Genomic DNA, 23,158 nt, shown 5'->3' on the forward strand with positions numbered 1-23,158 from the left:
GAGGCGAGACGAAGAGAGAAATGTAAATGTAAATTACGGCTAGATATATATGTACAGTATGACTCATTGGAAGTTTTGAAATGAGATGTGGCTGTGTCCATGAATATTTGTACTCTGGTGCTAGTTGAAAGTTGTATTTTGACACTCAAGTTGGCGATGGAGAACTGGAGGCTGCTTGGAGTTGAGCAGAGCTGACAGGAGCTTGAGCTAGCTTGAGTGTTGCTGTGTAAGCAGCTCTACACCACACCAGCCACACACAGTTAGGTGTGGCGAATGGGGAGCTTGTTTCAGCTTCTCGCCACAGCTCCAGTCTCGCGATGCAGACAGCTCAGTGACAGCGAGCAAAAGGATCGAGGAATGTATGTACTAGTAGTCGGTGAACAGCAAATTGAAGAGTCAGCCGGTGGTTATGAGAAGCAACAGAGGACATCAAGTAGTCACAATGTCAGATGTACGAATGACTCCGTGTCCGAAGATTGCTTCATGACACGCCTCAAACTGACGGAATACATTTTAGGAGCCCTCGGCGTGACAATGGTGGGCGGAGGGCTGTTGCCCTCTTCAGCCTCTCAAACTTGCATGAGCAGGTGGCGGATAACGAGAAGCATCAAGCTTGGAGGGTTGGCGGGGTCGATTTGCCCCGCCAACCCGCCTGAGGTGCTCGCGCTCTAAAGTCTGGTCCATCAATGGTGGGGCTGCAGGAGGGGCCTTTCAGATATGCTCTGAGCACACATGGACAGAGGACTGGCAAACAGCACAGGGCTGGGCAAGGCGGGCAGGGCCACGAGCAGCATTGAACTGACGCAGCTCACACTAGCCAGCAGCTCAGAAAAGAATGATGGGCACCCATGGTAGGGCCATTGAGCGCTAACAGTGACCGAGAACATCGAGCACACAGACGGCTCTGTTGACAAGGTGCCGTTGACCAGCTAGCAGGATGGCGGCCCACCCGCAGGTTTTTTTCGCACCACATTTTCCGTATTCCCTCGCCGTCTGCACTCCTCTCCCTTTCCTTTCCAACCTCCAAACCCGCCCAAGGGACCATTTTTTGAAAAAAGATTGACAGTCCGCCTGTCTCTCTTTTTTTCCATTTCGCCACCTTTATACCCTTTGGTTCCGTGGTTGAGTCATCTTTAGGGTGGCCAACTAGGCTTTGCTTCCTAAGCAAACCAAATACAAAAAAAAAATACAAAACCTGAGCGCGGGGTGAAAATCTTCAACCCCGCTTTGCTCAGCAACGAGTTTTCTCCTCCTACAAACAACAATCACATAGCGAGGTCGCCCTCAACAACACCGCCAAAATGGTCAAGTAAGTGCAATTTTGCGTGATGGATGCCTTTCTTGACATGGTGCTGGAGGACTTCTTTTTGGGCATGCATCTTGGGAGGCGGCATTGTTACCAGGGATCGTGGAATGGCTGGCAGATCTTTTTGTGTCTTGCCCTTGGTCCGTTTTTGGCGGGCGCTGCTTGTGTGCTTTGGCGGTTGACCCCGCCCGGAGTTAAGCTACTGAGCAGTCTTTGGGCGACGCCCAGTGAGAATATCCAAGACGGCCGGGTCACGATGGGAAAAAGAGAGCAAAGCTTCCAACGAACAAAATAACTTGTATATTGCTGCAGACAATGGCTAACATTTTTCACCACAATTTAGCTTCACCATCGACGAGATTCGGGCCCTTATGGACAAGCCCACCAATGTCCGTAACATGTCCGTCATTGCCCACGTCGATCACGGCAAGTCTACCCTGACCGACTCTCTTCTTGCCAAAGCCGGTATCATTTCCACCGCAAAGGCGGGTGATGCACGAGCAACCGATACTCGTGCCGACGAGCAGGAGCGTGGTATCACCATCAAGTCCACCGCCATCTCCCTGTATGGTCATCTTGACGACCCCGAGGACATCAAAGACATTGTTGGCCAGAAGACCGACGGCCAGGACTTCTTGATCAACTTGATTGACTCGCCCGGTCACGTTGATTTCTCATCCGAAGTCACTGCTGCCCTCCGTGTCACCGACGGTGCCCTCGTTGTCGTCGACACCGTCGAAGGTGTGTGCGTCCAGACCGAGACTGTGCTCCGTCAGGCTCTTGGTGAGCGTATCAAACCCGTTGTCATCATCAACAAGGTCGATCGCGCTCTTCTCGAGCTTCAGGTCTCCAAGGAGGATCTGTACCAGTCCTTCTCCCGTACTATCGAGTCCGTCAACGTCATCATTTCCACCTACCTCGACAAGACCCTCGGTGACGTCCAGGTCTATCCCGACAAGGGTACCATTGCCTTCGGTTCTGGTCTGCACGGCTGGGCCTTTACCGTCCGTCAGTTCGCCATCCGATATGCCAAGAAGTTTGGTGTCGACAAGAACAAGATGATGGAGCGTCTCTGGGTAAGCGAAACTTCCTCTGATCAAACCTCAAAACAAGTCCACTAACGCAGCACAACCCTTTAGGGCGACAACTACTTCAACCCTCACACCAAGAAGTGGACCAAGAACGGCACATACGAAGGCAAGCAACTTGAGCGTGCTTTCAACCAGTTCATCCTGGACCCCATCTTCAAGATCTTCAATGCCGTCATGAACTTCAAGAACGATGAGATCACCACGCTTCTTGAGAAGCTCAACCTCAAGTTGGACGCTGATGACCGCCAGAAGGAGGGCAAGCAGCTGCTCAAGGTCGTCATGCGAACTTTCCTGCCCGCTGCCGACTCCCTGCTGGAAATGATGATTCTCCACCTTCCTTCTCCCGTCACTGCCCAGAAGTACCGTGCTGAGACTTTGTACGAGGGACCTCTTGACGATCCTGCCGCCATTGGTATCCGTGACTGCGACCCCAAGGGCCCTCTCATGTTGTACGTCTCCAAGATGGTTCCCACCTCCGATAAGGGTCGATTCTACGCCTTCGGCCGTGTCTTCTCCGGTACCGTCCGTTCCGGTCTCAAGGTCCGCATTCAGGGCCCCAACTATGTCCCCGGCAAGAAGGAGGACCTGTTCATCAAGGCCATTCAGCGTACCGTTCTCATGATGGGCGGCAAGGTCGAGGCCATTGACGACATGCCTGCTGGTAACATTGTCGGTCTCGTTGGTATCGATCAGTTCTTGCTCAAGTCTGGTACTCTTACCACTTCTGACACTGCCCACAACCTCAAGGTCATGAAGTTCTCCGTCTCCCCCGTCGTTCAGCGTTCCGTCCAGGTCAAGAACGCCCAGGATCTCCCCAAGCTGGTCGAAGGTCTCAAGCGTCTGTCCAAGTCCGACCCTTGCGTCCTGACCATGACCTCCGAGTCTGGTGAGCACATTGTCGCCGGTGCTGGTGAGCTGCATCTTGAGATTTGCTTGAAGGATCTCGAGGAGGACCACGCCGGTGTTCCTCTCAACATCTCGGACCCCGTCGTCCAGTACCGTGAGACCGTCCAGGGCAAGTCCAGCATGACGGCTCTGTCCAAGTCCCCCAACAAGCACAACCGTCTGTACATGGTTGCTGAGCCCATTGATGAGGAGCTTTCTCTGGCCATTGAGGGCGGCAAGGTCTCTGCCCGTGATGATTTCAAGGCTCGTGCCCGTGTCCTGGCCGATGACTTCGGTTGGGATGTCACTGATGCCCGTAAGATCTGGACTTTCGGTCCTGATGGTACCGGTGCCAACTTGCTGGTTGACCAGACCAAGGCTGTTCAGTACCTGAACGAAATCAAGGACTCCGTCGTCTCTGGTTTCCAGTGGGCCAGTCGTGAGGGTCCTGTTGCTGAGGAGCCCATGCGCTCTATCCGCTTCAACATCCTCGATGTCACCCTGCACGCTGATGCCATTCACCGTGGTGGTGGTCAGATCATTCCCACTGCCCGTCGTGTCCTGTACGCCTCTGCCTTGCTGGCCGAGCCCGCCCTGCTCGAGCCCGTCTACCTGGTCGAAATTCAGGTTCCCGAGCAGGCCATGGGTGGTGTCTATGGTGTCCTTACCCGCCGTCGTGGTCACGTCTTCAACGAGGAGCAGCGCCCCGGTACTCCCCTCTTCAACATCAAGGCCTATCTGCCCGTCTTGGAGTCTTTCGGCTTCAACGGTGACCTGCGTGCCGCCACCTCTGGCCAGGCCTTCCCTCAGTCCGTCTTTGATCACTGGCAGGTCCTGCCCGGTGGCTCTCCCCTTGACTCCACCTCCAAGGTCGGCCAGATTGTCACAGAAATGCGTAAGCGCAAGGGTATCAAGGTCGAGGTTCCCGGCGTTGAGAACGTAAGTTTATTTCATAGCCCGCAAATCGACTGACGAGAAGTATGCTAACGTGTTATGCTCACTTCTAGTACTATGACAAGCTGTAAACGGCTTCCTTATGTGCTGATAGAATCAGGTGTCGTGCCTACACTGGCACATCTCGTCAACCAGCTACTCGTACAGGTATGGAGTGCTTTCCTCGCGGAGCCCCAACCGTGGCAGCTATGAAAGGCATTGACCGGGGGTTGGTCGGTTCGCCGACCAGGAAGTTAAAAAGATAAACACAACAACCGAATGCCAGGTTGAGCCTATAATCAAGGGAAGCTGTTTTGAGCTTTTCATATATGTAGTTATGTCGTCTCGGATCAATTAAATGTTCAGAATGAAATATGTGCATGCAGTGTGATAAACTGGGTCCGTAACTGCAATTGCGTTCCAAGCGTTAAACTGTACTGGCGTTTGGAGCTGTGTCACGGGATGATTACCAACAGTACATCCACGAAAAAGAATTGATTGCTTCACAAGTGAGTGTTTAGCAGACTCGATAGGTGCCTAAGTACCCGGTAGTTAGAGAGGCGTTAAATGCAACGTTGTTACAGCGACTTCTCATACGATTGTATATCGGTCTTCAGTCTCCACAACTTTGGGTACTCCGTAGTCCGCGCGTTCAGCCAATAAGGATCCACAAAGTCTAAAGCTTCCAGAACAAGGTCACTGCTCTCCATCAATCTTTCTACACAGCCTGCCTGGCAAACGTTTTTGCCTTGACATTTCTTAACCCCCTGGATGAGCTATATGCGCCCGAGAACGAGCTCACTGCGAGCCCTTTTTCACGCACATATTGTCGACAATGCTATTCCCCGAGGAGGACGCGCAACTGCTCAAGGCGTGGATTGTGAAGCGCATAGAAAACACGTGCGTCATATCTGGCGATACCCTGCGAGGAGCATGACAAGACATGAGAAACGGAAAGGCATTACTAACTCCCAATAGATCAGATGCCGACTCGGACGTACTTGCGGAATACGTGATTGCGCTGCTGAAGCATGATGGGGATAAGGAGAGTGTGAGGAAGCTGTGTGAGCAGGAGATTCCGGACTTTCTCACAGAGGGTGAGTCTTCCTGTGCAATGCATGGAGTCCGATACAGCTTCTAGTGCTACGGCTATCAAATTTTCTTACGGTTACTGACGCTTTAGTCACGGACAGATCCTAAGGCTTTCCTAGACGACGTCTTCCAAGCCATCGCGTACAGGTCTTACCTCCCCGGTGCACATCCCCCGCCGAAATCTGCAGATCCTCTTTCCTCATTACAAAACAAAAGCCCGGAATCTTCACGTAAGCGACGCTTAGAAGAATCCGGCCCCTCAGACGATCCTGAACAGAATGGCCCTCAAGGTGGACGCGCATTCAAACAGCTTCGAAAGGGACGGCGCGGCCGCGAGGATAGAGCTGATAGAAATTCAAACGGCTATGGCATGATGATGATGCCACCCTTCGATCCGAATAATCCCATGGAGGCGATGATGCAGATGCAAGCCATGGGGTTGCCGTGGCCAGCAATGCCAGGACAGCAAGGCTGGGGATTTGGCGGTGGTGCTGTAGGAAGAGGGGGCCAGAGGAAGAGGGGGAGGGGGAGGTGTAGAGATTTCGACACTAAGGGTTTCTGCGCGAGGGGAAGCACATGTGTTTATGATCATGGCAATGGCGGCGGCGATGGGGGAGATGGTAAGGTCCCTGTTCATTATTGTGCGGTGGTTTAGTCTGTGCCTGTTTATGGTTGTGATTGTCCTGCTTCCGTCTAAGCACAGCCTCGGTTACTCGCCAAGTGGCAAGTCAGCCAAGTCCTGCAGATATGAGACATTCACGATATTGACGGCGCTACTAAGTCTGAGCTCGACAGATTGCTGACAATTGGGCAGAATACGATCCCAGTAACGCCATGATCAAGCCACTGAATCCCGAGACGCCATCTCGTGGCCGCAAAGGGAAGCGAGGAGGGCGCAAAGGCGGCTCACGAGCGCCATTTTCCGCTGAAGGTGCTGTAAATGATCGCTCAAAGAGCACCATCGTCGTCGAGAATATCCCCGAAGAGCATTTTAGCGAGGGCAAGGTCAAGGAATTTTTTGCACAGTTTGGAAACATTGTCGAAGTATCAATGCAGCCCTACAAGCATCTAGCGATTGTAAAGTACGACAAGTGGGCGGCAGCCAATGACGCATACCGCTCTCCAAAAGTTATATTCGACAACCGATTCGTCAAAGTTTTCTGGTACAAGGATGAGAAGGACAAGTTGCCGGCGTCAGTTTCAAATAACCCCAGCTTCATTCCCGGCTCTGGACTAGACGAAATGGACGCCGAGCCGGAACTTGACATGGAAGAGTTCCAACGGAAACAGGAGGAGGCGCAGAAGCAGCACCAGGAACGGGAAGACAAGCGCAGCGAACTGGAAAAGAAACGGCTGGAACTGGAAAAGCAGCAGCAAGATCTATTGGCCAAACACCAAGCTGAGTCAGAACGGTTATGGGCCAAGCTGGCGGGGAAGAATGGCGGCTCCGAGACAACTGGTTCCTCGGGGACTGATATGCTCAGGGCCAAACTCGCTGCACTGGAACAAGAAGCCAAGATACTTGGCATTGATCCCAACGCCGAAGTAGACTCGAGTGAATATCCATCTCGGGGTGGATACAGAGGTCGGGGTTATCGTGGGAGAGGATTTGCGCCCAGGGGAAGGGGTGCCATGCGAGGAACAGCAGGGAGGCATGCTGCTTATGCTCAGTTTTCCATCGACAACCGCCCGAAGAAGCTGGCAATAACGGGGGTCGATTTCACACCATCGGAAAAGGATGAGCAACTCCGCCACTTCTTGCTGGTAAGTTCCCAAGCTCAACAAAACTAGGAGGGAAAAAAAAGAAGAAACTAGGAAATCTAACATGTACAGAACATGGGTGAATTCGAATCCGTCGACACGAACCCCTCCGTCACACACGTGTCCTTCCGAGACCGCAAAACCGCCGAAAGGTTCTACTACTCACTTCATGGGAACGAACTGCCCGGTGTGGAAGGCAAGCTTGAGCTGTCGTGGGTGAATTCGCCGCTTCCCCCGGTGAACTTGAAGAAGTCGGCGCACGAGGAGAGCGGGACCGTCACGCCGGGGGATGCAATGGCCGGCATGGATGATGCCAGGGAGGAAGGGGAGGTGCGCGAGAAGGAGAGGGATGCCAATGCTACACCCGTGAATATGGATTATGAGGTGGGCGACTATGGATGGGAGTAGTTGTACATGGTGATGAGTATGCATAACTATTTCAGGGTGGCCACTGAGCATCTCATACGTGTAGTTGACTGTCTTGGCCGTCCACGCCGTCTGGATACTTGCCAGATGCGCTGATTTACATGCGCAGTGAAGTAAAATTCGGGCTGTGAATACCGCGGGTGGGTGTCTCGTTATGGGTAGGTGTAGGGTAGGTTACTGGGTCGAACAATGTAGACTCTGCAGCTAGTTTGCTAGATGGCACAAACCGATTTAGAAACTATCCATCAAAGATGTACCCGGATCTAGGTTCGTGACGAATACCAACGCCAGGCGTCACATGTCTTATCTCGAAGCCCTGCCTATACCTCCGAGCACGTCCATGATTGACTTTAGGCAGGCGGCGATCCGTACATGGCCAGCTGACAATAGAGGCGGTTACCATGATGAGATACAGTTCGCTGTCAAGTACATACTCGTGTAGACTCTAGCCTCAAAGTTGCCCTCGTCAACTAAACAAGGGCTTCGATATCAAGACTTTTTGGTCATAGTCAGCATGGCACACAGCAACGGGACTACAATTTTCACGCCAAGAAACAAGTAGTAGCTGCCGTGGCATGCCTCCAAGGCTTCATTTATATTGAAGCTTCTATTCATGGCGCCGTCTGTATTTATTTTATTCCATTTTTAACTCAAATCTCCTCCATATTTGCTCGCTTCCACCTGCACCTGCACCTGCATCACCACTGCCATTGTCTTCGCTCTGTCTAAACACATCTGGCTGTGCATAGGCGGGGTATCGTTGAGATATTATATGCAATTTGCTGCAAGAAATTCAAAATCAATGGGGGGTGAGGAGCCAAAACCGGGCTTACATCTCAAACCCCCTTGCTGCATGATCGTGGCGCGTATACTCTTGGGTCGTTGTACCTTCTTCACTCCTTTCTCTCTCCCCTTGAACCTCACCTTTCAACCAAGTCATTGTTCATTGCGTCTGTGTAGCTTTTTGTTGAAAAAGTCACGCCTTGCCCCCGCCTGTTTGCCGTATTTTTGTGCTTAAACGCCGTCATTCATGCATGCGCTCCCTGGATAAGAAAAAACAATCAAGAAACTAGATCAAAAAATGCACCAAAAAATCAAATGTCAAAAGAAAAGAGGTAGGGACATGAGTTAATGCTTGCCCCATATTGACCGCAATCGCTGTCAATGCAAAAGCCTTCTGGTGGAACAGATCGGCCAATTGAGAGATAGGAGGGGGAGATGATGGTGTGTGCGATTCTATCCTGCTCGCCTTATACGGCCACAGGAGTGTCGAGTCCATTGACTTCAAGTCCCTCAAAGAGATCAAAGATAGTTTGATTCTCGTGGAAGTCATTGTTGACTAGTAAACGTTAGTCAGCCGCTATATGACACGACAAACACAATTTCATTCACACTTACCAACATTGACCAAATACCACTCGTTCATGATTTGATCAAGGAGAACTCGGCTAGGCGTCTCGGACTCAAAGCAGTGGGCCCAATCCGTGCCCAGTCTAAATGCCTCATCTCTCCACGCGAGGAAGCTGATGCTCTCCACAATAGTGGGCTGGACAATTTCCTTGCCGGGGAAGACACCCCAGGTTACAGCGTTGGGTCCATCTGATGGAGCGTTCGTCTTGAGTTCACCATCCTTGGTAACAGCGTAGTAGGTCAGGGTTGGTTTGTCCTCGACACGCTTTACCATCTCGGTGAAGATGGAGGCAGGGACAAGAAGCTCAAGGTATGCCTTTTGGTAAACGTAGCCGTTAGAAGGACCCCAGCCGTGGATGGGGTGCGATGACTTGACGCCGTCAACCGCAGGCTGCGAGTTGATAGTTAGAAGGCCACGCTTGTTGAGTTGGATAAGATTGTCCTTGATGGCATTGGCTTCACCAGTAAGAGGAGCCTCACTCCAAGGGAGCGACTCAATTTCTCGGTTGAGATACTTGACGAAAATGCTGGCAATGTCTTGGACAGTGGTTGGCTCTCCCCATTTCTTGCGGTTGGCCTCGTTGGTGCCGGTCAGGCCGATACCGTAGGCATCCAGCTCTCCGAAAGCAGGGGACCGAGAATCACCCCATCGACCGTTGGGAAATTCGTCCCAGTCCTGCGTGCGGAGAACATAGGACTTGTTGCGGTTGCGCCAGAATATAGGTCGCACATCTTCATCTCGTCGCCCAAGGGCCTTGGACTGCTTCCAGGGAAGAGCCTGCTGAAGGGGCCGCTCGGCACATGGTGCCCAGGTCAGTTCCTCGAGCAGCATGCGCGTAGCTTGGGCCAAGTTCATGGTGTAAAAGTGCAGGTGATAAATGCCATTGGCCAACAGCTTGCGGCACATCTCGGCAACCAGAGTCTTTCCAATCTCACGGACAGCAACGTCATCATTCTTTACTGGCTCCAAAGCCGTCATCCAGTGGTCGGGGACTTTGCACTGCATGTGCTTGGCCCTCCGCAGAAAGCTGGCATAAGTAGCAATGGGCATGATACCAGGAAGAATAGGGATGTTGATTCCACGCTCGCGAACCTTGCCGACCCAGCGAACAAAATTGTCGGCATCGTAGAACATCTGAGTCACGATGAATGATGCTCCCATGTCCACCTTTTCTTTCAGATGGTCGAGCAGTTGTTCTTCATCCTTGTTGTCATCGCAGCCTTCAGGATAGCCAGCAACGCCAATGTCGAAGTGGTCGCCGTAGGTAGCTCGAATGTGCTTGACAAGATCGCGGGCATAATGGAATCCGCCTTCGGCAGCAGTCCATTTCTCTTGGGCTCGAGGGGGGTCGCCGCGGAGGGCAAGGATATTGGTGCAACCAGCCTTGTACGCCTTTTGCAGAGCAGCGTTGACCTTGTCCAGTCCCATGTCGGTGCAAGTCAAGTGCATGCAAGTCTCGAGGCCGTAGACTGACTGGGCTTGAAGAACCATCTCGCAGGTAAGCTCGGCAATACGGCCTCCAGCTCCCCAAGTAATATCTATAAACTTGGGTCCAAAGTTATACATGCGGTCGATTCGGTCGTAAAGATTCTGGACACCTTGAGCAGTTTTGGGGGGGAAATACTCGAAGGAGAAGGACGGCTGGCCGCCCTTCTCGGCTTCGGCTAGCATATCCTTGATATGCATCTTGGTGACGGTGGTGGAAGAGGTGGTAAGAGAGAGTTGGAGTTGTCAAAATAAACTAAGGGGGGGGTTGAAGACGACTCGAAGCACCCAGGAGGTCGGTGACAATGGCCCCGGCAGGGCCTAGGCGAAATTGGTGAGACGTATTCTGTCCGAACAAGCGGGACAAGTTGGTTGAGGTATTCACGGCCTGGAGCCAACCGGAAACAAGGTCGGGGCTTCACAGATGTTGTCGACGTGTTCAATCAGCGTACCGCAGGGGGCCCCGAAGGTGCAAATTAGTACAGTTGTCCTTGCAAGGGCCGTCCGACTTAAATTGCCCTCACAGACAACCACAGAGTCAGAAAGTGCAATGCTTATGGCAAAGACGCAAATCTAGGAAAACTTCTCGAGGACAAATGCCACCGAACGTCGAGCGAGAACGGGGGCTCCAGTGTCAAAGGTGGGGGGCGCCGACGCCGTACTGGAACCTGTGAAAAGGGCCAGAGGGGTACATATGTACCTCCGATGTGTACGGCCGCATGTACAGTGGGTGTAGCTACATCATTTGCTTTGTACCAGCTCGAGAGCGGACCAAGACCGCTCGATCTGGGCCTGGAGAAATGCAGTCGGAATGGCCAGCAAAAGTGCTGATTGGGTCGACAGATCCACTGAAGCAGTAAGATGCGGTACCGTTGCCGGTCCCTCGGCGAGCGAGACGGCCAGACTCATTCGCTGCGCGAAAATCAGAGCAAAAGGCTCTGGTGCTATGTTGGACTGGCGGTGGACATGCATGCATGTGTGTTTGTCAGCGGACGACAGAGCATCGCGAATCTCGACGTCTGGAGTTTTACATCTTCCATGGCGCATCAGGAAAGAGCCAGCTTGTCCAGCAACCCATGTCCTGTCCCGTGCTCCATATCCAACATGTCTTGCCGTGCCCTCCTCAGTTGCCCGTAAAAGAACCCTCCGAGGCAATCAATCAGCTACTTAAGTACTTTACCCGTCGTACCATGCCTGCTGAGCAACTGGGTACTAGGTACTTGAAGTGCCCTAGGCAGGTACCTTCCATCCATGATGCCCCTCCTTTCGAAGTACTGCCCCCCTCCGATACCCCACCCTACCATACCCAGGTACTCAGGTGCCTGTACTGAGTTCCTCCGAGGTCAACGAATGACGCCACCAGTGTACCGTCAGTCCCAAGGTTGCACCAGTTGGCCTGTTTGGGCCGGTGATTTTTTTTCTGTTGCTGAAATCCTCGTGCAGTTTCTTGGTGGTCACGACTCACCCACATGCTCAATCCATTTGCTGGCCGTATTCGGGTTTCCCCTCCCCCTTGTTGATCAGCCTCTGAGCGAATTGGAGACGCCATCATCAAAGGCTTCTCACGGGTTGACGGGCCAAGTGAACACCTACTCGGCTTCTAGGTGACGTGGCTTCTGCAGTCTGCACTCAAAATCTTCAGCCACTCTTTTCTTGCATGCAACGGAGCACATGCAGCCAGCCAGTTGAGATTCCCCGAGGAACCACCTACCGCCCCAATCATACCTTCGGCGGCATGTGTTTCTATAAGCCGGAAAATAACTCGGAGGGAGTCGGTGTTTGCCAAGTGACTCCTTTTCGCAGAAGGCCGATTGATTGGCGTCCCAATGCCTCGTTCAGAGTCCTTTGGCGGCCTTGATGGTGTAGATTCACGTCTTGTACGAATGGCATAATCGACGACGACAATGGACCATGCAGGCCATTACAAATCGCACAATGTTAAGCAGAATATTCAATTACAACAACTCGCAACACGCCAACGCTTGCCCTTTAGGCTTTCTCTGCTTCAGCTAATGATTTATCAGACTTGGATGTTGATGGCATTTGGTCCCTCGTCATTATAACTTCGAAGGCCTCCTGACTGTCCAACCCGAATTCGCGTCCCTTGTGCTCTGGTCCAATAAAGGTCGTCATCACCACCAAAGCTATAGCCGCGCCCAGAAATACACAGATGACTATGCCATAGTCATAGCGCTGTTGACCAGATGGACCTGGCGGAAGTGGGAAATAGCGTTCGCCTATTTCAGACTGAATTGTTGCCGAGCCGCTTGACGCCATGGTCCCAAGTTGATATGCAGTGCCTACCACAATGGACCGGATGTCTGCTGGGGACAATTCCATCAAATGACTTGGAAGAACTCCAAATGCACCTTGTGTGGCAAACTGGAGGAAGAAAGCAGCCACCGTCAGACCCGGCGTCTGAACTCTTGTGTACGGGTATAGTACTCCTGCAGCCACAGTTAAAGAGGCCATGATGGTTAGCCGGCGCCCGAAAATCTCGGACAGATTGCCAACACAGATGGCACCGAGGAACCCCCCCATATTTGCTACTACTTGCGTGACTGTCAATTGATTCGGCGTAAGCTCAAACTCGGTAGTGAGCATTGTCGGGTACAGGTCTTGTGCGCCATGAGACTGGCCCAATCTACGGTCAGTAAAACACGTTGGTAAAAATGAGACGTCTTGAAAATACTATGACATACAACAAATGAGAAGCCGCTCATCAAAACCACCATGTATAGGATGGAAAGCCAGTAGTCCCGGAGAGCAATCCATGCCTTGTCCATGAAAGTAGGGGTGTTGTCGGACAGAGTCTTGGAAATCATCTTGCGATCTCGAAAGGCTCTCGTCTCAGAGAGCCTCAACCTCCATACGATGATGAAGACGGGCGGGCAAGCACTGAACCAGAATAGCGGCCTCCATCCATATCTTGTCGTGTCAACTAGAGCTCGGTTCATTGCCGTAGCTAAGACATATCCCAGCGGATAGCCGGACTGGAACAGGCCGGACAAGAATCCTCGCGCTGGGTGAGGGCAATCTTCCAGGGCCGTTGCTACGGAGTTGCCATAAATTCCTCCCATGGCAATTCCGAAAAAGGCCCTGCAGACCAGGAACTGATTATACGTTTTACAAAACCCAGTCCCGAGCTCGAGGAGAATGAACATCAAGTTGTTGATGACAAACGGCCACCTGCGCCCGTAGCGATCGGATAAGAATCCAAAAAGAAACGAGCCCAGCGGCCTAAACATCAATGCCAGGGTAATGCCCCATGTCATGTCGGAGTTTTTCTTGTTGAACTCGGCTGCAAGCTGTGGCAATGTCAAGCTGACGGTGAAGAAGTCGAAGGAATCCATAATCCAGCCACTCCAGGCACACTGCGTATATTAGATGTTAACAAAATACTCGGTCAGGAATCATATCCCGGAAACTCACCCCAAAAAAATTCCATTGCTCGCGGTCGAGCATGCGAAGAGCTTTTATAGGACTTGTAACTCTGTCCATAGGCGGCCGCAGGGTAGTTATTCGCGACAGGATATAATCGCAGCATGTCATGGTGCATGTGCGTTTCATTCCGTCACTTTGACCGGCCTCCATTGCTCTTTGGGTTGTTGTTTGTCTGATGCTTGAATAATCCGATAATCAGTGTAGCCCACGCAATAAGAGACAGTGAGTTGATCACCGTGCCGTATAAACAAAACAAAAAGTTGGCAGGCGAACTTGATAAACTGGCATGGTAGGATTACAACTTGTCTCGTATTTCAAGTTCATATTTATCAACGACATGTCAGCTATGTGATGTGATGGCTCGGCAGTTTCACAACCGAACGCTTGGTCCCTCGTCGATCCACAGCCCATAACTCCCGTCAGTGCGGTCTCCTTCAACCTTGAAGATAGGGATTCCCGAATGGCGTTTGGCACTAGCCGGTTCAAAGCTCAGACATCTATTGGACACACTCAATCTCTGCTACATATTCTTGGAACAAGTCAGCTGGAGCTACTGGGAGGATACGCCAAGTCGGATCGGGCGGCAAGGTCAAGTCACGATAAGATCGGACGGATCTGAGAACCATGGTGTTTTCTGCCAATCGGCACAAGCCTGCCGGTGGTCTTGTTTCCAAGTTTCGTTTCAAGGCGGCAATGCTCGGCAGTTGTCGTTGCCGCCAGGGAGTCGATAAGAGCTTGAGAATGCTCGGTGAGCATTGATTGACCGGCCGCTGTGCTCTATGCCACCACCATTTCCCACTCGTCCAAGACGTCCTTTTCTTTGAAGTAATTGCTATCGACCATCTGGAATCCCAGCTTCTCCAGCACTCGGCGGCTTCTGCTGTTCCCCTTTTGCGTCTCAGCAATAAATCGCCGGGCACCTCTCTCCTCAATAGCCCACTGCATCACCACTTTGGATGCCTCAAGAGCCAGTCCTTTACCCCAGTGCTCGGGGCTCACGCCATAACGCATCTCCAACATTTCTTGCCATGGCGGCAAGGGAGCCTCCCCCTCGTCAAGGGGCGGGAGTGCTGCCGTGCAGTCCCGGGCGCAGGAATAGCCAACCCACTCGACGTCGTTCTGCCAGCTTGGGTTGTCCCATCGATTGAGCTCGATGACGCGGATATTCTCTGGCGACTTCTTCAGCTTCCTCCCTTCGCCGGAGCTGAACAATAGGTTTCCCGTGGCTGTGGTTGGCAGCAGCCCGACGGCAAAGTCGCCCATGTTCCTCTTGTTCCAACGACGAGAGATATCCCCCGCCATGAGCACATTTCTGATCTCATCGTCGGTCCAGGCCCGGGCGGGAAATGCGTCTCCGAATCCCATGTCGCAGAATGAATGGTCTTCATGTAATCTCTTGAACAAGTCTCGGTAGCCTTTGATGGACTCGGACATTGGCGTAGGCACAAAGATGAGCCTGTCGGTGACAAGCACGAACGGTGTAAAGGACATGGTCTACGGCTGGGGCTGTTGCAACGGAAACTAGACAACAAGAAGCAGTACACTCTTGGAATTGATAAATCAAGTCAATTTCACAGCGGAACCCCGTGTCTTTTCACGCTGGGCAAAGCGGGGGATTGGAATAAATGTACGGGGACTAAGCAAGGTTTGACTCATCGGTGACGACTGTGGAGATTTGAGCTGACTGCGCTTCGTCAAAATAGTAACCCAGCATGCTTGGCGTGGTTGTTGTATTTATCAAATAATCACCGTCTGCGTGGTGCGATAACTCAGATGATGCTTGAGAATATCAACCGCAACACCCTTGACATCCCTTCCATCCGTGGGTATTCGCCGAGTCTAACTGCCCACCGTCTTATCCAGTATATGGGATATTCTGGTGCTGCTAGCCAAGCAATGGGCTAGCTCACTTCTCATTTCCCTCCGAGTCGGCGGCGGGTTCCTCAGGAAACATTGCATCGAGGTTGTCGCCGTCGAAGTCTTGCTGGAGCTAGCTCTCCCGGAAACACGGGCAAGTTGAATATTTAAGGTGGCGATGATACCAGGACCCGGCTCATAGTTGGCTCGAGCCGGGGGAGCAGCGTCTTATACACTACACGTATCATCCACAGCCGCAGCTATCGATTGACAATGAGTCACAACCGGCGCATACATACTCCATCAAGCGTAGGCACATCAGATATGTTGGGCGAATTTTGAAATTTCTGCCCGTGGTGAGTAAAGTATTGGCTTGAGAAGTTGAGGCTATATTCAATCAAGAGCCATACAAAAAGCAAAAAGCAAACACCTGCTGGCCAACTCCGGGATATTGCCTTCTCTGTAACCTTCTAAAAATAAGACACGATGAAGCGACTACCTCTCTTTCCCTCTCTCTTTCTCATACACACACATACATACATACGCAAGCTAGCTCGCTCCCCCAAATAAGAACGCACGTACATTAGTTTTCCACACCAGGAGCCGTCAAAGCCAGCAGAGGCGCCCCCCGTAATCTCCTCCACCGGTTGCTGTTGTCGACAATGTCCCGATCAAACAGGAACCACCAGCGCTGAAACAAGACCTGGCCGACCTCCCAGCAATTGGGGTCGTAAGGGTCGGAGCCGTAGATGCGCACGCCCTCGGCATTGTCCTCAAAATCGTAGGCGAAGTTGACGAGGGCGAGCGGGCCAGAAGCGGTGGGCGGGCGGGCGTCGTCGGGGAGCGAGAGGATGCCGATGATCTTGTCCCGGACGCTGGGCCAGGGCAGGAAGTCGAAGAGCGGGTGGTGCGGGATCAGAACTTGTGAGGGAGTTGGACGCCATGGCCGGGGAAGTTGATCTGGCGGTGTCGCGATTCCTTGATTAAAGGGCGACAGAGCATCCAGGCTCCAAAGTGAGCCCTTGCATCCAAGCCGGTCCGCTATACGCAGCATGGCACGCAGAAGTGTCAGTTCATGGACGGGCAAGAGGTAGCTGTCGGGGAAGCTGACATCGGACGATGAGTTTGATGAGCTATCTAGGGATGGCGGTGAACCAAACATTACATTGGACATCGTGGTAAACGGGGGGACTGAGCCCGACGAGGAGGATGCCGTGAGGATACCATCGCCGCCGCCACCACTTGACCCGTCATCGACGGCCGCGGCCGTGGGGAAATCGGAAAATACCCCAATTACATCGGGCATCATGGACGAGAGAGTCGGGTCGGTGAGCATGTCCCAGTTGGTAAAGCACATGTCGATGCCGAAGATAGAGCCGGGACTCTGAATGCCGGTGTCGACGGGTTCTATAGTATCGACGGGCATCTCCTCGACCAGCTGAGCGTGTTCATCTTCGGGTTCTTGTGAGGTGCTTTTTGAGTCGCTGCTCCCTCTCATACGCTTCTGTCTCTTCTTTTCTCCTAAACGAAACACAAGACGACATCAAGAGATGAATATGCCTCCTTGAACAACACGCGGGGGTGGGTTCCAAACACGTACGATATCTCCGTTGCGCCAGCACATTCAATATCCGTTTTCTCTCTGCCGCGTCCTCCTCGATATCCGGTACCTCCAGCGGCGGCGGAGGCTTATATACCCTCTGTCTTGTGCGTGGCCTCGAGCCAGAGCCCGAGCTATTCGGCTTGTCGCCCATATTCACCTCGACACGCTCGCTCAACAGCTTCCAGAAGATGGGAGGGGGGGGGAGAAGAGTCAAAATACGCCTTCTTTCCCAACTCGTTCAAAAGCGTCGATTTCTTTAAGGACCACAGGGTCCTCTTTTATACCATGACCACTTGCGACATGGAAATGGAGCTCTTACAGGAAGAACATGGGACAAGCCCCCAGTATTATAAATGCACATTTGAAAACGACAAGACAAGCACGTACATCCACTCGCTTTCTGAAGCGAGAGCCGCAAACCGAATCCACTTGGACAATCTTGATGCGCCAAACAAAGCGCTTCCACCGACTGCGTCTACCATAACGCTCCAAGTGGAGATGACGCTCGATACAAGTCGTCCAAGCCTTACGGATAACAAGCAACCTCGCCCACCAGCTGAATATCCCCAGTGGACCTAAGTATCTGCTATCAAGGGAGAACCCGGCAGCCCCCCGGGGTCATGTATCGGGTAATCAGTGCGACTCCAACGAGGAGCGGCTGAAGGTGGCAGGGAGGGGGAGGTGACGGGACCCCTGGCTGTTCACGACTGCACATGGCTGCGCCCTACGAGGCTGGCCGAAGCGTGAATGAAGATCTGGATGCGTCGTATAATGCCACAAACAGGCGTGACTAACTGATGGTGGGCTCAGGGTACGTGTCGACCTTGGGCGAATCTGAGGACGGCCTGGGTCGACCTAGGCACCGACCTTTGGGGCACATTGCGTCAGACGGGCTTGATCATGATCGGGACTCCAGCACGTAAGTGGAGCGATTGGGCGTGCGTTGCGAAGCAAAGATGGTGGTGTGCCACTGTTGTTGTGGCCAGTGTGCAAGCGAGCCAAGCCATCTGTATTTGTGGCGTGGGTTGGACTGTCGCTGATGCACCGAGATATACTTTGGAGCTTCTTGTGGCTTCTTTATGACGTGTCTGGACAGAAGGGAGTTTGGGGATTTGATGGTTGTTAGATAGACGTTGCCATGGTGCTCTAACCATGGACAAGAGCGAGACTCGTCGTCAACTCGTCTCGCCTGACTGACGATGCCCATGCTCAACGTTTGGATATGTATGTATTTTGGTAGGGAACCGTTGGCATCTGGGAGAGCTCGAGTGCTGTTCCACTTGGCTGTCTTGACGTTCTATTTTGAGTTGACAACCCCGTTGATCAACTCCCACTAGTATAATTGCCGGGGGAATATGCGACGCAGTCCCCAAGCTAGCACATGGCATGGTCCCAGTCAGTTCAGCCTTCCCCCGGGACCGCTACCCGTCCCTCGTCGGCTCGCACTCGCTTTTCGAGCCCTTGGCTCATGACTCTCCAATAGTTGACCTAGCCGTCGGCCCTATATTCCCAACCTGGCACGATTAAAGGGTAACCAGTGCGGGGGCGCCAAAGAGCCAAGCCAATGACCCTGTTGATGACAACGGATGGAGTCACCCGCGGTATTTTGGGCCACTGAGCCTTGAACTCGTCCAGCCGCGCCCGGGGTTGGCTCTCTCGTGGCATCGTCGGGTTCGTCGGTTCCGCGATTGACCACTTCTCATTTCCCGCCGTCGACTTGCGCTCGTGGCTGTTGCCATTCCTATTTTGTATTAACATGGTCTTGCCTACGGCGGCCGTCGCAGCAGAGCGCCAGCCCCCCTTGACCAGAGAGAGTGTCGTTTGTCCCAGGAATCAAGGAGCCCTTGGGATGTGAAATTGTCTGCCGGGGAAAGTCGCTCGCGCAGCCCAGCCCCGACGCATACGTCTCCAGAACCGTGGTGCAGAGTTCTTTATCCCTTTGGCTGTGCGCAGGTGCTATTTTTGTAACGACCAGGGATTAACTAATTAAAGATATTACTAGTATGTTAAAAGATACTCAAGTCACCTAAGAGTATTTAAAAAAATCCCCATGCACGTGAAGCTACTGGGCACATACAAGGCCACCCTCGCAGCTGGCAGTGCTTGGCATTACAGTTGGCCCCAGCTGTTCCCGGCTGTTAAAGTCACATGTGGCAGGCACCATCTGTATATAACACCAACCAGACTTGACTTCTTCCTTTCGCAACGCTTCATCACAACACTGCTCCTTCACAACATTTGGCCAGTATCAACAATCATCATGATAGCTCAACTCGCGTCTCCATCGCACTATACCCCCCCTCCAGTAGGGCATGAAGATCCGTCGTCGGCATAGAGTCCCGTCAACTCTGCTACTTGGAGCCCCAAACCACCAGCACTTTGCGCGTTGCGTCCCCTGTCCCCGCCGGCCTATGATCTTCAAGAACTAGATGCCCATATACCAGATATCGGCCATGAGCTTCGTCCTCCATCGGTACTACTGCCATGCCATTTAGCCCCAGAGTCGGATGACTTCCTTGACATGGTGGATCGTGGGCTGTGTATCAGCCCTTCGGCCCATGCATGCAAACCATCGAATATCTGGAGTGCCTCGTCTGCATATCCGTCACCTGGTCATAATACGCCGCGAGTCCAATCTCCAGTATCAGAGGCTGAGTACTGCCGTGGCAATAGACTCAGTCTTTCTGGTTTTTCATTGCCAAATCTCCGATCAAGTTCACCCTCGTCGAACGCCATCGCCGACACCAGTAATCGGGAAATTATGGCTCCAGGAGATGGCTCTGACCTGTTCTGGTATGATGGCACTATAGACGCAGATCGACGAAGCCCAGAGCCCAAAGATGGTCCTACTTTTGCGCGTGCTGCCCAGACCTTTAGTTCCAAGCGAAAGGCCTCGCAGTTTTCTCTTCGCAGCCTGACCAAGTCATTGTCCAAACGCCCCCGCCTCGTGGCCTTTCGTCAATGGGCGGTGAATATATATCACGACAGCAGCCGTCGCCTGACTGAGGCATATCGTCGCCTCAAGCACCAGCGAAGATTTGGTGAGTTTAGGGCATGGACAGGAATTGGGCGGCGGCGACAACGACCACAACCAGCTGATGATGTGAAGGACAAATCCGCCCAGCCATACGGGGTCTTCAAGTATGAGAGTGGTCCAGGGAATCAAGAGTGGTGGAAAGATGGGGTGACGAGATATCGAGCACCGTCCTGGATGTTTCGTGCTAAATAATCAACAGTGGGGACAGTGTTAGAGGCATGATTCAAGGAGCTTTTATAAATAATTAGACAAGAGGCAAGAGCGCCATTCTCATCACAACAATACAAACTTTGCCATCATTGTATGGACATTTTACAACATGTACCTGAAGGAGTGAGCTGGCTCTGTTTTCCGTTTCCCAGAGGCAACAAGCCCTTCCTCCTCCACGGTATACTCGTCGTGCTCGCTGTCCACCCCTCTCTGGTCCATCTTTTTGTTCCTGTACCGCAGATACCACCTCAGAACAACGGCCAAGACGGCAACGGCCAACATTGCCAAGGCACACGCACCCATGCCGCTCGTATAATAGGGCGCGTCTCTATCCGGATACAGCCTCGTGCCAACCAACGGGCCACACTGGCCTATGAGCTGCAGGACGGCAAAGCCGCCGCCCTGCCTCGTCTGGCTGGCCTGGTTGTTTATGCTCCACGCTATAATGAGCGTGACGACGTTGAAGAAGCCCACGGCGGCGGGGTACACGGCCAGGTACCTCAGGAACGGGGGCAGACGGAGCGGCCCGGCCAGGGCCAGCGCGCCGTAGCCCGCGGCCGAGGCCAAGGCGTGCAGGACAATGGGGACGGTGCGCGCGCGGAGGCGGTCCGACGCGTGGGCCGTCAGCAGGACGACGACAAAGGCGACGAGGTAGGGCGGCGCCGAGAGCGCCTGCGAGGCCAGCGCGTCGTGGCCCATGTCGGCCACGATCTTGGGCAGGAAGACGGGCAGGGAGGAGTAGGCCATGTTGGTGAGGAAGAACATGGCCGACGTGAGCCAGGCGACGGGGTCTGCGAAGACGAGCAGCAGGTCGCGGGGCTGGAGGCCCGAGGCGGGCTCGTGAGGCTGGTGCGAGGAGGGGTGGTGGCGGGGGGGGGCGCGCGGGAGGGGCGGTGGTGGTCGCGGCGGAGGCGGAGGCGGGCGACCTTTTTCTCGCGCTGCGTGAGGTACGGCGCTGATGAGGGCGAGTCCGGGATCGTGGTGAATGCGGCGACGGCGGCGAGGACCGACGGCAGGCCTTCGAGGAGGAAGAGGAGGCGCCAGGGGGCGATGGGCGAAAGGGACGCGAACTTGACGATGATGTAGGCGAGTGTTGAGGCGAAGCTGGTGGCGAGAGGGGCGGCTTTTTTTTTTGTTTTGTTAGTTGTTGCGGTTTCGGGGAGCAGGGCTTCTTTGGTGTATATGTGTGTATACATGTATATATATTCATATACCTAGGTGTATGTGTAGGTTGGGGTGCGTACCTGATATGAATATGGCTGTGCGAAAGGCCAGTTCCTCCCGTTTGAAGAAGAAGCTCAGATAAAAGGGGATGCCTGTGAATCCCGCCTCGCCGATGCCGAGGAGCACCCGCAGCGCGATCAGGACCGGATACGAAGGCGCAATTGCCTGCAGCGACGCCGTGAGGCCCCATGCCAGGACCGTCATGGACACGACGACGTGGGCGGGCACGAGCTTGAACAGCAGCGACATCCACTCAAAGGCAATGTACGAGATGTAAAACGCCGTCAGGGCCCATTCGTACCAGTCGTCTCGGGGCGGCGTCGTCTGCAGGTCCTCGTCCATGCCGGCTATCCTCGCATTGCCGATGTCTGTGTACACGGCGTCAGCTTGCGTAGGCGAATTGCGTCGGGCAGGGCAGCGTACTCGACCGGTCCAGAAAGCTCAGCAGGTAGAGGAGGGCCACAAACAGCACCAGCTTCCTGTCAAACTTCGTCCGCACCGCCAGGTCCTCGTCGGGCGTGTACAGCTGGAAACTGGCGACGGTGCTCGCGCTCATGCGTCTGCGCGCGGCGTCCCGCTCGACCATTTCGTAGGCCTCGACGCCGCGGGCGGCCTCATGGCGCAGGTCGAACTCGTCGATGACGGCCTCGTCGTCGCTGTCGTCGAGCCTGAACTCGGCGCCGGTCTGTGCAAAGGACGGGGACGCCTCGCCCGGGTCCAAGGGGCTGCGGCGGCCGGCGTGGGCCATGGGATGTTTGCTTGCTGGGTGGTTGTTTCGGGTTTCGATAATGTCGGGGCACACCGAGGCCCCGTCCCGTCGGGAGGTGCGACGGCTTCAATGGAGCTGGCCGGGGCCGCCGCCACGCACACTGCTTGCGGTTGTGCGCTGGGGGGATGCCGTGGTGAGCCTTACATGAGGATGGATATTTGGGCGTTGGGCGTGGGCAGAGCTGGATGTGAGAGTGAGGGTGAGACGAACATTGAACCGACGGCGACATGCGAGGTTGGATGCCAGTTGGGAGCTCCACACGTGATGGCGACGTCATTCGGCCGCGCAGCAGATCAAGGCAAACATGGCGGACATGATGGTGATTGAATTACGGGATTGGGATTCAGGGCTGTATATCCAGCCGAGGGTTATGACACGAATGCCAATGCCTGTCTATGTGATGAGCAGACGCCCATGTCGAGACAGCCCATCTTGGTTTCCCAAGTGTCTCCGACCATGGATTGTATTTATATACGGCCAAGTTCACTAGGACATGACGTCGCCTTACAGGGCCTTGGGAAAGTTTTTTTAAAAGAAAATATTATTTTAATGTACAAATAATCTCACATTCGCCAGCGCTTCACCTAGATTACTTTTCACAGCACATTGTGTCCCGTTACAGCG

The 23,158-nt window shown here is 53.5% G+C and overlaps 8 protein-coding genes across 8 annotated transcripts; 3 read left to right on the forward strand and 5 right to left on the reverse strand.

The window, feature by feature from the left end:
- Positions 1-1,301: 1,301 nt before the first annotated feature.
- Positions 1,302-4,307, forward strand: MAA_01219 (elongation factor 2; the record flags this gene model as incomplete). The annotated part of the gene is made up of 4 exons (XM_007819217.1): positions 1,302-1,309; positions 1,650-2,382; positions 2,446-4,221; positions 4,290-4,307. The coding sequence occupies 4 exons, from the start codon at positions 1,302-1,304 to the stop codon at positions 4,305-4,307; spliced, it is 2,535 nt and encodes an 844-aa protein (XP_007817408.1).
- Positions 4,308-5,050: 743 nt separating this feature from the next.
- MAA_01220 (zinc finger domain-containing protein) lies at positions 5,051-7,476 on the forward strand (the record flags this gene model as incomplete). The annotated part of the gene is made up of 5 exons (XM_007819218.1): positions 5,051-5,115; positions 5,194-5,312; positions 5,409-5,927; positions 6,122-7,071; positions 7,141-7,476. The coding sequence occupies 5 exons, from the start codon at positions 5,051-5,053 to the stop codon at positions 7,474-7,476; spliced, it is 1,989 nt and encodes a 662-aa protein (XP_007817409.1).
- A 1,268-nt stretch (positions 7,477-8,744) lies between these two features.
- MAA_01221 (methylenetetrahydrofolate reductase) lies at positions 8,745-10,591 on the reverse strand (the record flags this gene model as incomplete). The annotated part of the gene is made up of 2 exons (XM_007819219.1): positions 8,745-8,833; positions 8,893-10,591. The coding sequence occupies 2 exons, from the start codon at positions 10,589-10,591 to the stop codon at positions 8,745-8,747; spliced, it is 1,788 nt and encodes a 595-aa protein (XP_007817410.1).
- Positions 10,592-12,379: 1,788 nt separating this feature from the next.
- On the reverse strand, positions 12,380-13,942 carry MAA_01222 (uncharacterized protein; the record flags this gene model as incomplete). The annotated part of the gene is made up of 3 exons (XM_007819220.1): positions 12,380-13,024; positions 13,093-13,764; positions 13,823-13,942. The coding sequence occupies 3 exons, from the start codon at positions 13,940-13,942 to the stop codon at positions 12,380-12,382; spliced, it is 1,437 nt and encodes a 478-aa protein (XP_007817411.1).
- Positions 13,943-14,611: 669 nt separating this feature from the next.
- MAA_01223 (GCN5-related N-acetyltransferase (GNAT) domain protein) lies at positions 14,612-15,325 on the reverse strand (the record flags this gene model as incomplete). Its single annotated transcript, XM_007819221.1, has 1 exon — positions 14,612-15,325. The coding sequence occupies one exon, from the start codon at positions 15,323-15,325 to the stop codon at positions 14,612-14,614; it is 714 nt and encodes a 237-aa protein (XP_007817412.1).
- A 949-nt stretch (positions 15,326-16,274) lies between these two features.
- Positions 16,275-17,445, reverse strand: MAA_01224 (uncharacterized protein; the record flags this gene model as incomplete). The annotated part of the gene is made up of 2 exons (XM_007819222.2): positions 16,275-17,212; positions 17,292-17,445. 2 exons carry the CDS (start codon positions 17,443-17,445, stop codon positions 16,275-16,277), a joined length of 1,092 nt encoding a protein of 363 aa, XP_007817413.2.
- A 2,610-nt stretch (positions 17,446-20,055) lies between these two features.
- Positions 20,056-20,523, forward strand: MAA_11515 (Peptidase M19, renal dipeptidase; the record flags this gene model as incomplete). The annotated part of the gene is made up of 1 exon (XM_011413509.1): positions 20,056-20,523. One exon carries the CDS (start codon positions 20,056-20,058, stop codon positions 20,521-20,523), a length of 468 nt encoding a protein of 155 aa, XP_011411811.1.
- Positions 20,524-20,643: 120 nt separating this feature from the next.
- On the reverse strand, positions 20,644-22,513 carry MAA_01225 (major facilitator superfamily transporter; the record flags this gene model as incomplete). The annotated part of the gene is made up of 4 exons (XM_007819223.2): positions 20,644-21,559; positions 21,613-21,664; positions 21,786-22,133; positions 22,189-22,513. 4 exons carry the CDS (start codon positions 22,511-22,513, stop codon positions 20,644-20,646), a joined length of 1,641 nt encoding a protein of 546 aa, XP_007817414.2.
- Between the last annotated feature and the right edge of the window lie 645 nt (positions 22,514-23,158).

Source organism: Metarhizium robertsii (genome assembly GCF_000187425.2).
Source record: "Metarhizium robertsii ARSEF 23 chromosome Unknown MAA_Scf_8, whole genome shotgun sequence".
NCBI lineage: Eukaryota > Fungi > Ascomycota > Sordariomycetes > Hypocreales > Clavicipitaceae > Metarhizium > Metarhizium robertsii.